The 13,529-nt window shown below is 40.0% G+C and overlaps 1 protein-coding gene across 1 annotated transcript in view; it reads right to left on the bottom strand.

Annotated features, from left to right (window-relative positions):
* Positions 1-13,529, bottom strand: part of LOC308200795 (uncharacterized protein) — a 392,363-nt gene that overhangs the window by 362,057 nt on the left and 16,777 nt on the right. Inside the window, exon 2 of the mRNA XM_080607137.1 lies at positions 7,499-7,588. Within this exon, the coding sequence (XP_080463263.1) occupies positions 7,499-7,588 (90 nt within the window). The remainder of the gene's footprint in view (positions 1-7,498; positions 7,589-13,529) is intronic.

Raw genomic sequence — 13,529 nt, forward strand, 5'->3', positions numbered from 1 at the left:
ATCATTGTTCTTGTACAAGGCAAACAGTTTTGAGAGTCAAATCTATTTCATTAACAGCAGACTGGGAAGCAATTCATGGTATTCCTACTATAAGCAGCAAAAGTTCAGGGAACATCTGTGTAAATCCTTCCCAAGCATCTTCACCCCTCCCCAAAATATTGCTACTTTGGACCTGTGTAAATCCCCTAGTCTAGCACTGAGCAGCAACATTTATTGCGACCTTGCTGGAGGTAAATGTCACAACTGCAGCCTAGCCTGTACTTTTTACTACTTTTCAAAGAAAAGATGTTCAGTTCTTACAAAAACCTGTAACACTTCTGGCATTTTCTGCTTCCTGTAACAGGTATGAGCCCTTCCAGGTCCAAAGATCAGTTTTCACCAAAGTTAAAAAAAAAAAAGCATGAAAAACAGTAACATTTCACCTGTTTATCACTTTTAATCTACAAGATGTACCTGCACACATAGACCCCTCTAACCTGTTCTCTAGTAAAGTAAAATTAATATAACAAAGGTAGGAAGTGAGTAGAGAACTGAAACATAAATGGGGAATGGACTTACTAGCAACTGGGGAAACAGCTGCTGCAGTTAAGGAACCACTACCAGCATGGAGCAGTCACAAGGCTGAAATACCAGTAGGAAAGAAATGTCCTGTCAAGCAGGATACCGCTAATCTGTGCCTCTGTCTGATGTATCTAACAGAAATGCTCCTGCCTTGCTCTTCACAGTAGCAGATGATGCACCCTGAAAGTACTCACGTATAACAAAGCCTCATGCCTTTGAACCCTGGAACCTTCAGTGGTTTCAGTAGTTTCTTTTTCTTGTGTTCCCCTTCACTGTCTCAAGCTGAGCTATTGAGGCTGGCAGTGCAGTGCGTCCTAGCCACTTGCTGGCTGTCAGTAATTCCCAGCTATTGACATCAAGTCTGGGATTTCTTTGGATGACTACAAAGATTCAAGAATTTGTATACAGCACCACTAACACTAAATAAGGATTTTGCTTCTGGATGTCACATCTCAGATTTGGGTTGCCCCAGTGTGCAGGGAGTTCACATCATTAAAATCGCATGCCTGAAAAAGTTAACACATCCTCCTGGTGGATAAAGAACTAGGCAGGAATTCTTTCTTTTTTTTTCTTCAGGTTCCAGAGGAAGGAAAGAGGAGGGTGATTAATCAAAACGTGCCAATTAAGCAAAATGGAATCTTTTCCTAAAAACATATTAATTTTCACAAACTTTGTTAATAAAGGAACACCTGACCAAAAATTGCATCTGGGACTACAAAGCAAGAAGGCTTGCAAGGCTCCAGAGTTCTCAGCTTTTAAACCCACAGCTCCCACCCTTCATATGAACATTTTTCTCAAAGTCCAGACTACTCTACCCCCTTACTCCTAATTTTTCACATGAAACTTCGCTACTATTAAAAACATGTTGACAAAGCTTTGTTGAAGACGAAAAAAGTTCTATATAGAAAGTATTAAGAATCTGGGATTTTTCTCAGTGCACATTATAAATGGTTGCTGTTTGGAATGAACCTGATATCACATAATATTCATATTTCTCAAGGGAAGGGGAAAGTCAAGTGCCTAAGGGGGAAAATCCCCACAGCACTATTTTTTATTTTTATTTTTTAGTGTCAATTCTAGATGATAATTTTTATCTTCACTTTCTTTTGCCCATGTGGAACAAAGTTTCTGAATTCTTGTAGTCTTCCCCGGTCTTTTAATGCTCTTTCAACTATTTTTAGCAAAAACATATCACATCTAACTATTCAAGCTAATGGCATCTTCTTCATCCAAATGTGCCTCTGTGAAGACACTGCTGTCCAGAGACAAATACCTTTAACTAAAATGCCTTCAAAAATACAGTGGGAGAGAGGGAGAATGTTAAGATTTTAATCCTTTCTGGGGATAATTCCATGCAATCAGTACAATCCTGTCTGTTCCATTTAAGGTAGTTTACTGTGCTGTCATCAGAAAGTTTGCCATTCTATTATACTTCATAGTTTCCTTAAAGCTGGTTCAAATTACTAATGATCACACTTACTACATCTCTTCCTTAACTGGTGAAAAGAGCATACTTATGGAAATAAATAAATAAATTCACGCTTTCCCCTTTTTGGCAATGTCACGAGATGTTCCAAAAAGCTACTTGTGCTGCAAAAACACAATGTTATTTTACAAACCTCTTTGTACCTTCACATACCATTTCACCTACCTCATTTCTACCAGCTGTTGCCCTGGTGATTTTGCAGATGGCTATGTGGGCAGATGGACTGGAAGTTCATACTATAAACACGCAGCAAAGGAAAATCCATGGTTTTGCACTGCTTCAATTACCAGGATCTGTAGAGATGTCAAAGACATGCTATTCCCCATTTGGCAATATGCTTTGATTGCTAATTAGTGCAAACAGCTTGTTGTCTACAGTAATACACAATTACTTCTCAGTGACCAAATGGCTTACAACAATTTCAACAAGCAATTCAGGAGCCAAAAGCATTCCATAACTAAGATGCTGACACTAAGCTTGTGTATTTTTATTTAAAGATGTAATATTATAGCCATCTGGAAAACTGTTTATTTAATAACATCCAGCAACATGGTACTTGACACCTGTTAACTGGCAAGTTAACAGCAAAACAGGTAACCAAAGGTATGAGTGGATCCAACATTCAGGACTAGGGAGGACGAAAGAGACAATGACTGACATAATGGCTTCTTTTTTGGACGACTTATTTTTAACAAAAAAAAAAAAAGGAAGGAAGGAATGAAGGAAGGAGAGAGAGAGAAAGAAAGAAAGGGGTGGAGAGAAAGAGAGAATAAGGGTCCAATTTCTGTGGAAAATAATCGTGGGGGAGGGGGGGGAAATCAAGCACTGGAAAGGTATTTTACTAAAAAAAAAAAGAAATCTCTTCCTTCCATCTTTCTTCGAGAAAACAGAAGAGGGGTTAGAGCCATCATAATGAAAGCTTGACAAAAAACTAAAGCTTGGATTTACTGCAAGCTCTGCAGACCTACCAGTGATGCCATTTTGTGAGAACATAGGTTCCTCTTCCTCCCCAGCACACATCAAACTACGGAGACACTCAAACAAGCTTAACAATTTAGGGCTGCTCCACGAGGTAGTACACGAATGCTAATTAACTTTCTAGAGATTCTTCCCTTGAGGCCAAGCATTTTCTGAAATGGCCTCCTTGTAGTAAACACAACTGAAAATCCTTCCAAGTGCATGATTCATGTTCTGTGCTCACAGCCCTAATGGTGTTCAAACACAGAAATCTTTTTACAGAATGAGATGGCCAGAAAAAGTTATATAGCAGAGTGTGAACTGGATTTTCCATTTGATGAAAATATATTTAGGATCTAATGTACATTGCATCTATACGGAAATTATGCCCACAACCAAGGTAGATGAAAGAAACGCAGCTAGGATTTTAGGTTACATTTGCTAGAAGGGTTTAAGTCTTTAGAGAACACACCAACAAACAGCTTCTCTTTGCATTCCTATCATGTCACTTTTAGTCTTTAAACTCAAAAAAAAACCCTTCATAAAGTGCAAACAAAAGTAAACAGGCCAACATTACTGTATTTAGACTTGTCTCAACACCAACACCCTCCACTAAAAGAAAAGCATTCCTGGACTACTCCGGGTTTGGGAATACACTTTGTCTTGAAGTCTATCACTTTCTCTAGAGCCAATGCAAGGATAGACCAGGGAGAGTTATTTTATTACCACAGCATCTATCTTCTGTTTCAGGACAGATGATGGCACGGTGGGATACTGCAAGGTGAGTTGGATCTCCACCAATGTTTGGCATTACAGAATCAGTAGAGTTGTAGACGATGACTTGCATTTTCCTTGAAAAGTTAAACCAGGGGACTAAACACTGATGGGGACTCTAAGAATTTCCTCTCCACTTGAATTAAGCTTCATTTCTAAGGCTCCAGTCCAACAGCCCAGCCAGAGCAGTATGCATTACTTCAAACAACATAGAACACGAACAGCTTATAAAAATTTTAGATGGTGTTTTTCTTAATTAATTAATTAATGAGATCTTTTGCTGCTTCAAACTCTACTATATTTTTTCAATTACAGATTATTTCCCCTGTAATATATTGAAACAATGCTGGATATTTTTAGACTTGTAGTTCTGAACACAGAATGGGAAAATTGATAGTTGAAAAACAAAGCATCAGTTTGGATGTATTTACTTTGAGTATTAACATCATACTAGAAGATGTTTAGAAGTTCAGACTAGACAAAAATGCTGGAAGCCCTTATCCTTTCCATAGATCACCTTACAACTGCACATTAACAGTAATTCTGATTAATGGCTGTCACGCTGTTTTAGTTCTGCATTAAGGCTGAGATTCATATATACCCTCTGCTTCCAAGACCACTGCCTGTCATACTAGCAGAGATACCACACAGTACAGTTAAACTGAGTTATAGTTACTAGTATTATCCACGAGATTTCAGGTGAGATCACAAAAAGCTGCTATAATGAGGTAGCTAGTAGAATAAAATTTAACTTGTTAACTTACAGGATTTTTTAACATGTTGAAATTTCTGTTGTCTTAAATAATCCCTGATAGTGAGACAGAAAACAGACACAGAAATAGGAAAATCATGCTACATTACAGCAGCGATTGCTTTATTTGTCCTTTCTCACGCAAACCTAAAGAACTTCCCCTAATATTTTCTTTATTACGTCATACATCCTATAAAACATCTTGGATTGCAATATTAAGAACATACTTTTTTTTTTTTTTAAGTAAAATCAACTCATCATTGTTCATATTGTAAAGTTGTAAGAGAAAGCTTGCAAAACAAAGCAAAGTAAAACAAAACAAAACCATAAAAATAATATAAAGCCAACTCACAAGAGACTCCAGCTTTGAAAGAAGGCAGAACTTAGAACTTCTAGATACCATCATATGGTGCTTTTGAGTTCAACAGTCCTTACTTTGAACTAAATGGCTAAAGAATCCATTATTTTAGAGTTCTCATGGATTTTTCATTTGTTAGTAAACAACAGTGCTTTTCTAAACATGATAGAAATTCTTTTCCATTGCCTGTAGCTGCTGATTGCTGTCTGTCAGCCAGCAGAGCTGAAGTAACAGAGCAACCAATCGTGTAGTACCACTAAGCAAGAATCAAGCATACGGTCCAAGAGAAATCCACTACTTTGTGAAATCATATTTGCACAGAGATTACTTAAGTAATTAATTACAATTATAGTCATAAAAATCAACCTGTATTATAAGCAACAAGTACTTGCTTATAATTTCTGGGCAGGAATAAGGGCCACATATCGCAAGTGAACAGTGATTATGAAATTATGATTCCACAGCTTTAAACAAACAGGTATTAAAATAAATATAGTATCTTAGTGGCAATGTTCAAATATATCACTTGCACGAAGTAGAATAAAACTTTTCTTGCATTTTCTAACTTTCCCTATATCATTGGTGAGCTATGCCATCCAAGAGGCTGCTGACATACAGGAATTAAGTTCAGAATCCCTAACCCAAATAATAGCATGTACAGTTTTGTCACCAGTAGTGACATGAAATATCTGCAAGACATATGAGCACTAATTTGCATGGCTCAGCCATGCACAGATCTGTATTACATACACAGATGTAGCTTTAAAATACTGCTCAAACAACCATCACACAGGGAGAAAATGCAATATTGCATTCTACAAAGGAGACAATTTGCTTAATGTAATTCTAATCCTCCTTACCTGCTTCCTTCTACTGCCATAAATGCTTTCTCTATTTCCTGTTAATAGCCCCCATCACTTTCTACCTGTTACTGATGCCTTCATCAATACCTCCCTGCTACTTCAAGTACCACATTTCCAGTTACCTTGTCAGTAGAGCTGAGCCTTTTTCTAGTCTACCCACCACCCTTTTGTTAAAAGCATTATTCCCTCCCTTGCTGTGTCTCATTTAAACATCCAAACTGACAGTCTTTTAGGTGCTCTGGTGGCAGCTTCTTAAGAGATTGAGGCCTTTTGTGTGTCAGCCCCCTGACACACATAATCTACATGCAGCAGAGAAGTGACAGACAAAGAATCTCTTAAAAATCAGAGAGAGAGCAAGAGAGAAATTGGCAGAAAGTAAAACTGTTCTGAAAACATGGCTCTTCTCTGGAAGTGGAATTGCTGGCTCGCTTGGGGTAATATAGCTGTTTGGATTGCCCACAGAATCAGCTTATAGAAAATCCAAAGAACCACAGATCTAAAGCAAGCATAGAGGAGTTTTAACCTTAAATGTTCTTCTTGTTTCTGAAGGCATTAACACTGTGATGGGTGCTCCCTGTAATTTCTTTGTGCTGCTAGAGCTGCATCAGCAGGTGGCAGAAAACAGAAATGTCACTCAAATTATCATAAACTGGAAGAGAAAGAAAATCTTTGGATGCCATGACAAGGCCAGTGAACTGTATGCAAAGATCCTTTTTGAGGGGTATGAGATTGATCTTTTACTTGTTTGGTAACGAAGAACTCAAGCAGCTCATACACATTACCTACTTCTGCAGGTAACAGACACTGAGAACAGATACAGCCTCTACTGAAGGAACTTTTACTTTCTTATATTAAAGAATTTCCTTGTATTAACAGTACATAATGAAATAAACCACAGTCAGAACAAGAATGATGATGCCAACAACTCCATAAGAGCTATTCTTGTCAATGGTAAGCATTTCTTGACCTTGCCTGATTTACAGTCATTGCTATTATTACCTTTTAAGATCATCCTAATATGACAGTTATGATCTTTCCATGTATTATCAGAAATTATTTTTAGCTATTTCTTTTAATAAATATGATCACCTAGATAAAGGAATTAAGAAAAACTTTAATAACATTAAGAATTATTACTCAGTGTCCCGGTTTCAGTTAGGACAGAGTTAATTTCCCTCCTAGTAGCTGGTAGGGTGCTATGTTTTGGATTAGGATGAGAAGAGCGCTGATAACATGCTGATGTTTTAATTGTTGCAGAGCAGTGTTTACACCAGGCCAAGGACTTTTCAGCTTCTCGCTCTGTCCTGCCAGCGAGCAGGCTAGGGGTGCAGCAAGAGCTGGGAGGGGACAGACCCAGGACAGCTGACCCAAACTGGCCAAAGGGGTATTCCATACCTTATGGCGTCATGCTAAACAATATATAGGGGTGGCTAGCCGGGGTGGGGGACTGGGTGCTCAGGGATAGGCTGGGCATCAGTCAGCGGGTGGTGAGCAATTGCATTGTGCATCACTTGTTTCATACACATTATTAGTAGTAGTACTATTACAATTATTATTATTATTATTGTTATTATCATTTTCCTGTCTTAATAAACTGTCTTTATCTCAACTCACAGGCTTCACTTTCCCATTTCTCTCCCCCATCCCAGAGAGGGAGGGGGGAGGGTGAGCGAACGGCTGTGTGGTGTTTAGCTGCCGACCGGGTTAAACCACAACACTCAGTTAAAAGTGTTTTTTATCTAACTCACCATTCTAGACAAAGCTCAGACGTTAGAAGTGATAGATGATATTCATACAGCTTCATTGCTGTAACAGGTGTCAAAGGAGGCAGCATTTCCCTGTACAAGAAAAAACAGCACTAAATACAATAAAATATTATCTAAAAAATAAATTTAAAAAATCTAAAATGACCAGAAGTCCCAAGCTCAGCATACTTCCAGCTCAGAATATTAAGAGTATTGGAAATTTTCTGAAAAAGTATCCATAGCACATAATTTAAATGATATTTTGTAGCTTGAAGTGGATCTTAGTCTAGCATTCACTATTAAGTAGATTCTTACAACATAGATCATGGAGAAAAGCCTGTCATAGTCACTAAGATATAAAAAGAAAGAAATCATGCATTTGTTGTCGATCAACAAATTCCCTGGCCTTTTTTTTCCTTCCTTCCCTCCCCTCTCATCGGCAGAAATGGGAAATCACCAAGGGAGAGAGAACAGAAAAGCACTCTGCTTTCTCCCCTTCCTCTCTATTTGTTAATCTCTCTCCCCTACAGCACTTTCCTCATACACGTTTTCTGTCATAGGCATTTCTTTCCTACTTTTGAAAATTCATATTGAGAGCTCTTCTCTCGTCTAAGTTACTCTGCCTTCTTCTTGGATCACTGTAAGGTTCACTCTCACAAGTATCTTCCGTAAGTTTAGCATTTATCTTGTTGACTGAATTTGCTCTATTTGCCATCGTGCAGCAGGCAGGCTATGACTTGGTTGCCATCACGGAAACGTGGTGGGACCACTCCCTTGCCTGGCATGCTGCAATATCTGGCTATAGGCTCTTCAGAAGGGACAGGCAGCACAGAAGGGGTGGTGGTGTGGCTCTCTATATTAGAGAGTGTTTTGATGTTGTAGAACTAGAGGCTGAGACTGGGAATGATAAGGTTGAGTCCCTATGGGTTAGGATCAGTGGGAAGGCCAACAAGGGAAGCATCCTGGTGGGGGTCTGTTACAGACCACCAAACCAGGATGAGGAGACAGAAGAGGAATTCTACAGGCAGCTGGCAAAAGTTGCGAAATCGTCAGCTCTTGTCCTCGTGGGGGACTTCAACTTCCCAGACATATCCTGGAAACGCAACACGGCACAGAGAAAGCAGTCTAGGAGGTTTCTGGAGAGCGTGGGAGATAGCTTCCTGACGCAGCTGGTTAGTGAGCCTACCAGGGGAGGTGCCCCGCTAGACCTTCTGTTCACAAACATAGAAGGACTGGTGGGAGATGTGGTGGTCGGGAGCTGTCTTGGGCAGAGTGACCACGAAATGGTAGAGTTCTCTATTCTTGGCGAAGTCAGGAGGGGGACCAGTAAAACCGCTGCCTTGGACTTCCGGAGGGCAAACTTTGAGCTTCAGGACACTGGTTGGCAGAGTCCCTTGGGAGGGGGTTCTGAAGGGCAGAGGAGTCCGGGAAGGCTTGGCACTCTTCAAGAAGGAAATCTTAATGGCTCAGGAGCGGTCTGTCCCCACGTGCCCAAAGATGAGCCAGCGTGGAAGAAGACCGGCCTGGCTGAACAGAGAGTTGTGGCTTGAGCTTAGGAGAAAAAAGAGGGTTTATAATCTTTGGAAAAGAGGGCGGGCCACTCAGGAGGACTATAAGGATGTTGCGAGGCTGTGCAGGGACAAAATTAGAAAGGCCAAAGCTCATCTGGAGCTCAATCTGGCTACTGCCGTTAAAGACAACAGAAAACGTTTTTATAAATACATTAACACGAAAAGGAGGACTAAGGATGATCTCCATCCTTTACTGGATGCGGGGGGAAACTTAGTGACGAGAGATGAGGAAAAGGCTGAGGTGCTTAATGCCTTCTTTACCTCAGTCTTTAGCGGCACGACCAGTTGTTCTCTAGATACCCAGTACCCTGGTGGAAGGAGATGGGGAGCAGAATGTGGCCCTCATAATCCACGAGGAAATGGTTGGCAACCTGCTACAGCACTTGAATGTATGCAAGTCGATGGGGCCGGATGGGATCCACCCGAGGGTACTGAACGAACTGGCGGAGGAGCTGGCCAAGCCGCTTTCCATCATTTATCGGCAGTCCTGGCTATCAGGGGAGGTTCCAGTCGACTGGCGGCTAGCAAACGTGATGCCCATCTACAAGAAGGGCCAGAGGGTAGACCCGGGGAACTATAGGCCTGTTAGTTTGACATCAGTGCCAGGGAAGCTCATGGAGCAGATTATCTTGAGTGTCATCACGCGGCACTTGCAGGGCAACCAGGCGATCAGGCCCAGTCAGCATGGGTTTACGAAAGGCCGGTCCTCCTTGATGAACCTGATCTCCTTCTATGACAAAGTGACACGCTTAATGGATGAGGGAAAGGCTGTGGATGTGGTCTACCTTGATTTCAGTAAGGCTTTTGACACTGTTTCCCACAGCATTCTCCTCAAGAAACTAGCTGCTCAGGGTTTGGACTGGCGTACGCTTCATTGGGTTAGAAACTGGCTGGGTAGCCGGGCCCTAAGAGTCGTGGTGAATGGAGTCAAATCCAGTTGGAGGCCGGTCACTAGTGGAGTCCCCCAGGGCTCAGTACTGGGGCCAGTCCTCTTTAATATCTTTATCGACGATCTGGATGAGGGGATCGAGTGCACCCTCAGTAAGTTTGCAGACGACACCAAGTTAGGTGTGTGTGTCGCTCTGCTCGAGAGTAGAAAGGCTGTGCAGGAGGATCTGGATAGGCTGGACCGATGGGCTGAGGCCAACTGTATGAAGTTCAACAAGGCCAAGTGCCGGGACCTGCACCTGGGGCGCAACAACCCCCAAGCAGCGCTACAGGCTGGGAGATGAGTGGTCGGAAAGCTGCCTGGCCGAGAAGGACCTGGGAGTATTGGTTGATAGTCGGCTGAATATGAGCCAGCAGTGTGCTTAGGTGGCCAAGAAGGCCAACAGCATCCTGGCTTGTATAAGAAGCAGTGTGGCCAGCAGGGCTAGGGAAGTGATTGTCCCCCTGTACTCGGCTCTGGTGAGGCTGCACGAGTACTGTGTTCAGTTTTGGGCCCCTTGCTACAAGAAGGACATGGAGGTGCTCGAGCGCGTCCAGAGAAGGGCAACAAAGCTGGTGAGGGGTCTGGAGAACAAGTCTTACGAGAAGCAGCTGAGGGAGCTGGGGTTGTTCAGTCTGGAAAAGAGGAGGCTCAGGGGCGACCTTATCGCTCTCTATAGGTACATTAAGCAAGACTGTAGCAAGGTGGGGGTTGGTCTGTTCTCCCATGTGCCTGGTGACAGGACGAGGGGGAATGGGCTAAAGTTGCGCCAGGGGAGGTTTAGGTTGGATATTAGGAAGAACTTCTTTACTGAAAAGGTTGTTGGGCATTGGAATGGGCTGCCCAGGGAAGTGGTTGAGTCACCATCCCTGGAGGTCTTTAAAAGACGTTTAGATGTAGACCTTTAATGATATGGTTTAGTGGAGGACTTGTTAGTGTTAGGTCAGAGGTTGGACTAGGTGATCTTGGAGGTCTCTTCCAATCTAGATGATTCTGTGATTCAATATGATTATTACTATTATTTACTTATCTATAAAGTTTCAGTTCCTTATTACTCTTATTTATACATGGAGCCCTTACTGAACCCAAAATTGTGTCAATACTATGTTCTACCATGGATTTGATCTTTCTATAATTCATAATAAAAATCAAAGTTTCACATCAACAGAAAACTGTAGATCGTACTGTCAATTGTTGTTTATATATATATTTATACATTTATAGTTTAGCTTTTATATCTGCAGCTTAGCTTTTTCCGAAAGTGATTCAGAACTAAGAATCACTAAAGATTAAAATCAACATCTTAGATATTCCAGCTCCTAATGCCTTAGTTTTCCTGGTCTCTCAAAACATTATTTTTAATGAACATTTCTATACATATATACAAAAGTTGTTGATATCTGTGATTGCCAACTTCTATGTAAGCTTGCTGTAGACCTTATCAGCCTACAGCCCATTTTATGAAACTTCACTGTTTAAGTAATCTATTTGTCTTGCCACTGTATTAAATTTTCTGCCGTTTTGAGCACTCTGTCCTGCCTCTCCAAGGAAAACACCAACATGCCCAAAAAACTGCAGAAATTGACTAATTTTTTTTCACAGATACATGAAAAAGCACTAAGTGAAGTGGACCTCTCCACTTAAGTGTGCACTACTGGCAATTTGAAGGGATATTTCACTTTCAGGAAACATTCAACTTTTTGAACTATGAACCACAGTAGTATTATCTTAATAATTTTAATAAGCACTCTAATTTCTTTCAATACAGACTTTTCCTTGAAATACTTCCATTTCTTAAGTCTTTTAATTGCTTCTCATATATTTCAATACCACTACTTTCTGCTGAGCTAGAAATTTCTTGTTATTCTCATATGGACTGGGTGAAAATAATTAAAATAATCTACTATGAGATAAAAATAATTGCATAATAGGCATTAAATAGGTTGTTCAAGGATTATCATTCAACCACTTCTATGATTCTTTACCTTATTACAATTTATTCTGTTTCAGAAAAGAAGAATCAATTCTTTCATGAAACAATAATCGAGAAAGCCTGCAAATCTGTGTTGAACAAACTGGTCTTTTTATCTACCTTTCCACAAAATTAAATTATTGAAATGATTGAATCCAAGTGATCACTGAAAGCAATCCATAGTTTCTTTTCTTTAAGTCTGTAATCATCCACGTGATGAGTTTAGAAAGTTTAGATTGATGGCTTTGTTAAAAAAAAGGGGATTTAATCCCTTATTGTTGTATACATCAAAAGACAGTACTTAAATTCCAGTATACTGCACATATCATCAAAGAAGTTAACACCAGACATTCTTCAGCTAAAAAGCCACTGTATTCATGTTTTCAACTATTACTGAAAATTCCAATATATTCTACAATGATATGAAATGGGACAGTCGGAGTTTAAAGACTACCAGTAAAACTAAATTATTCAAAAAAGTCTTGAATTATTTTCCAGACAGTTAGGCTACTAGAAACAGGACTAAAGTTCTTTCCATAGTCAAAAGCCAAGAACTGTATTATGCAACACCTTAGTCATCTGTAATATGTATCATGCTGAGCCATTCATCCAAGAATATCTTCTGCCTACTTTAGGCGTAAGAAGTAATTTAACTCTGCACTAGCTCATTTCTCCCATGATTGCTAGTCTTATTAAAAAAAAAAAAAAAAGATTAACTTTATGATGAGAATAAATGTGCATTAGGGAGAATATAAACCCACCTTCACTTTAAGGCTGATATACAACACTAAAGGAACAGCGTTTTTCAGTTTTGAAATTGCATCCTAAGTTGAAGCATCTTACTTACCATTAAAAGGTAACATATAAGTATTGTAGGTTCAGCAGCAGACATTTAAATACCTTACTGACAACCTTTTATTCCCTTTATAGACTATTTCATTGTAATGGCCAAAATCATTATGAAGGAATACACTCTGGGAGTCAACGTGTGTTATTCAGTATCCTTCACTTCCAAGGTGTTATTTCCAGCCTTGTCTAATACTTTATCTCTCCCCAAATCCTCTTTCGAGAACATAATTGTTCATTCATTTGGTGAGAACAAATCAGTCTCTTCCACAAAAGCCTTAGTACAGATACACATCACTGTACAGTTAGAACTTCAAAATGCTTTTCAAGCAAATGCATGCAACACGGGACAGTATCTTCACAGTACTGAAAAGAGGAAACAATGTGAGTCAAACATTAACAGGTTTGTGCTATTATGCATTATTATCAATAAAACATCCTGACTAAGCCAAGTTTACTTGACATTATCGAGTTGTTTTTTGTACTTAGTTACAGACACTAGTATTATTATTAACAAGTGCATGGCTATGACTACACAGCAAGGGAATACTGTTGACTGTGGAAGGGACACCAGAAATTAAATTCTTTATAGCACTGAATAAAACTCTCTATACACTTTGAAGCCTCATTCTGAAATCACATGAAGTGAGAGAGGTCTCATACTTGGTGATAAATTTGAGGGGAGCTTGAAATAACAGTTCTGGATCTCTACCCACA

This window comes from Anser brachyrhynchus (genome assembly GCF_964034855.1).
Source record: "Anser brachyrhynchus genome assembly, chromosome: 11".
NCBI lineage: Eukaryota > Metazoa > Chordata > Aves > Anseriformes > Anatidae > Anser > Anser brachyrhynchus.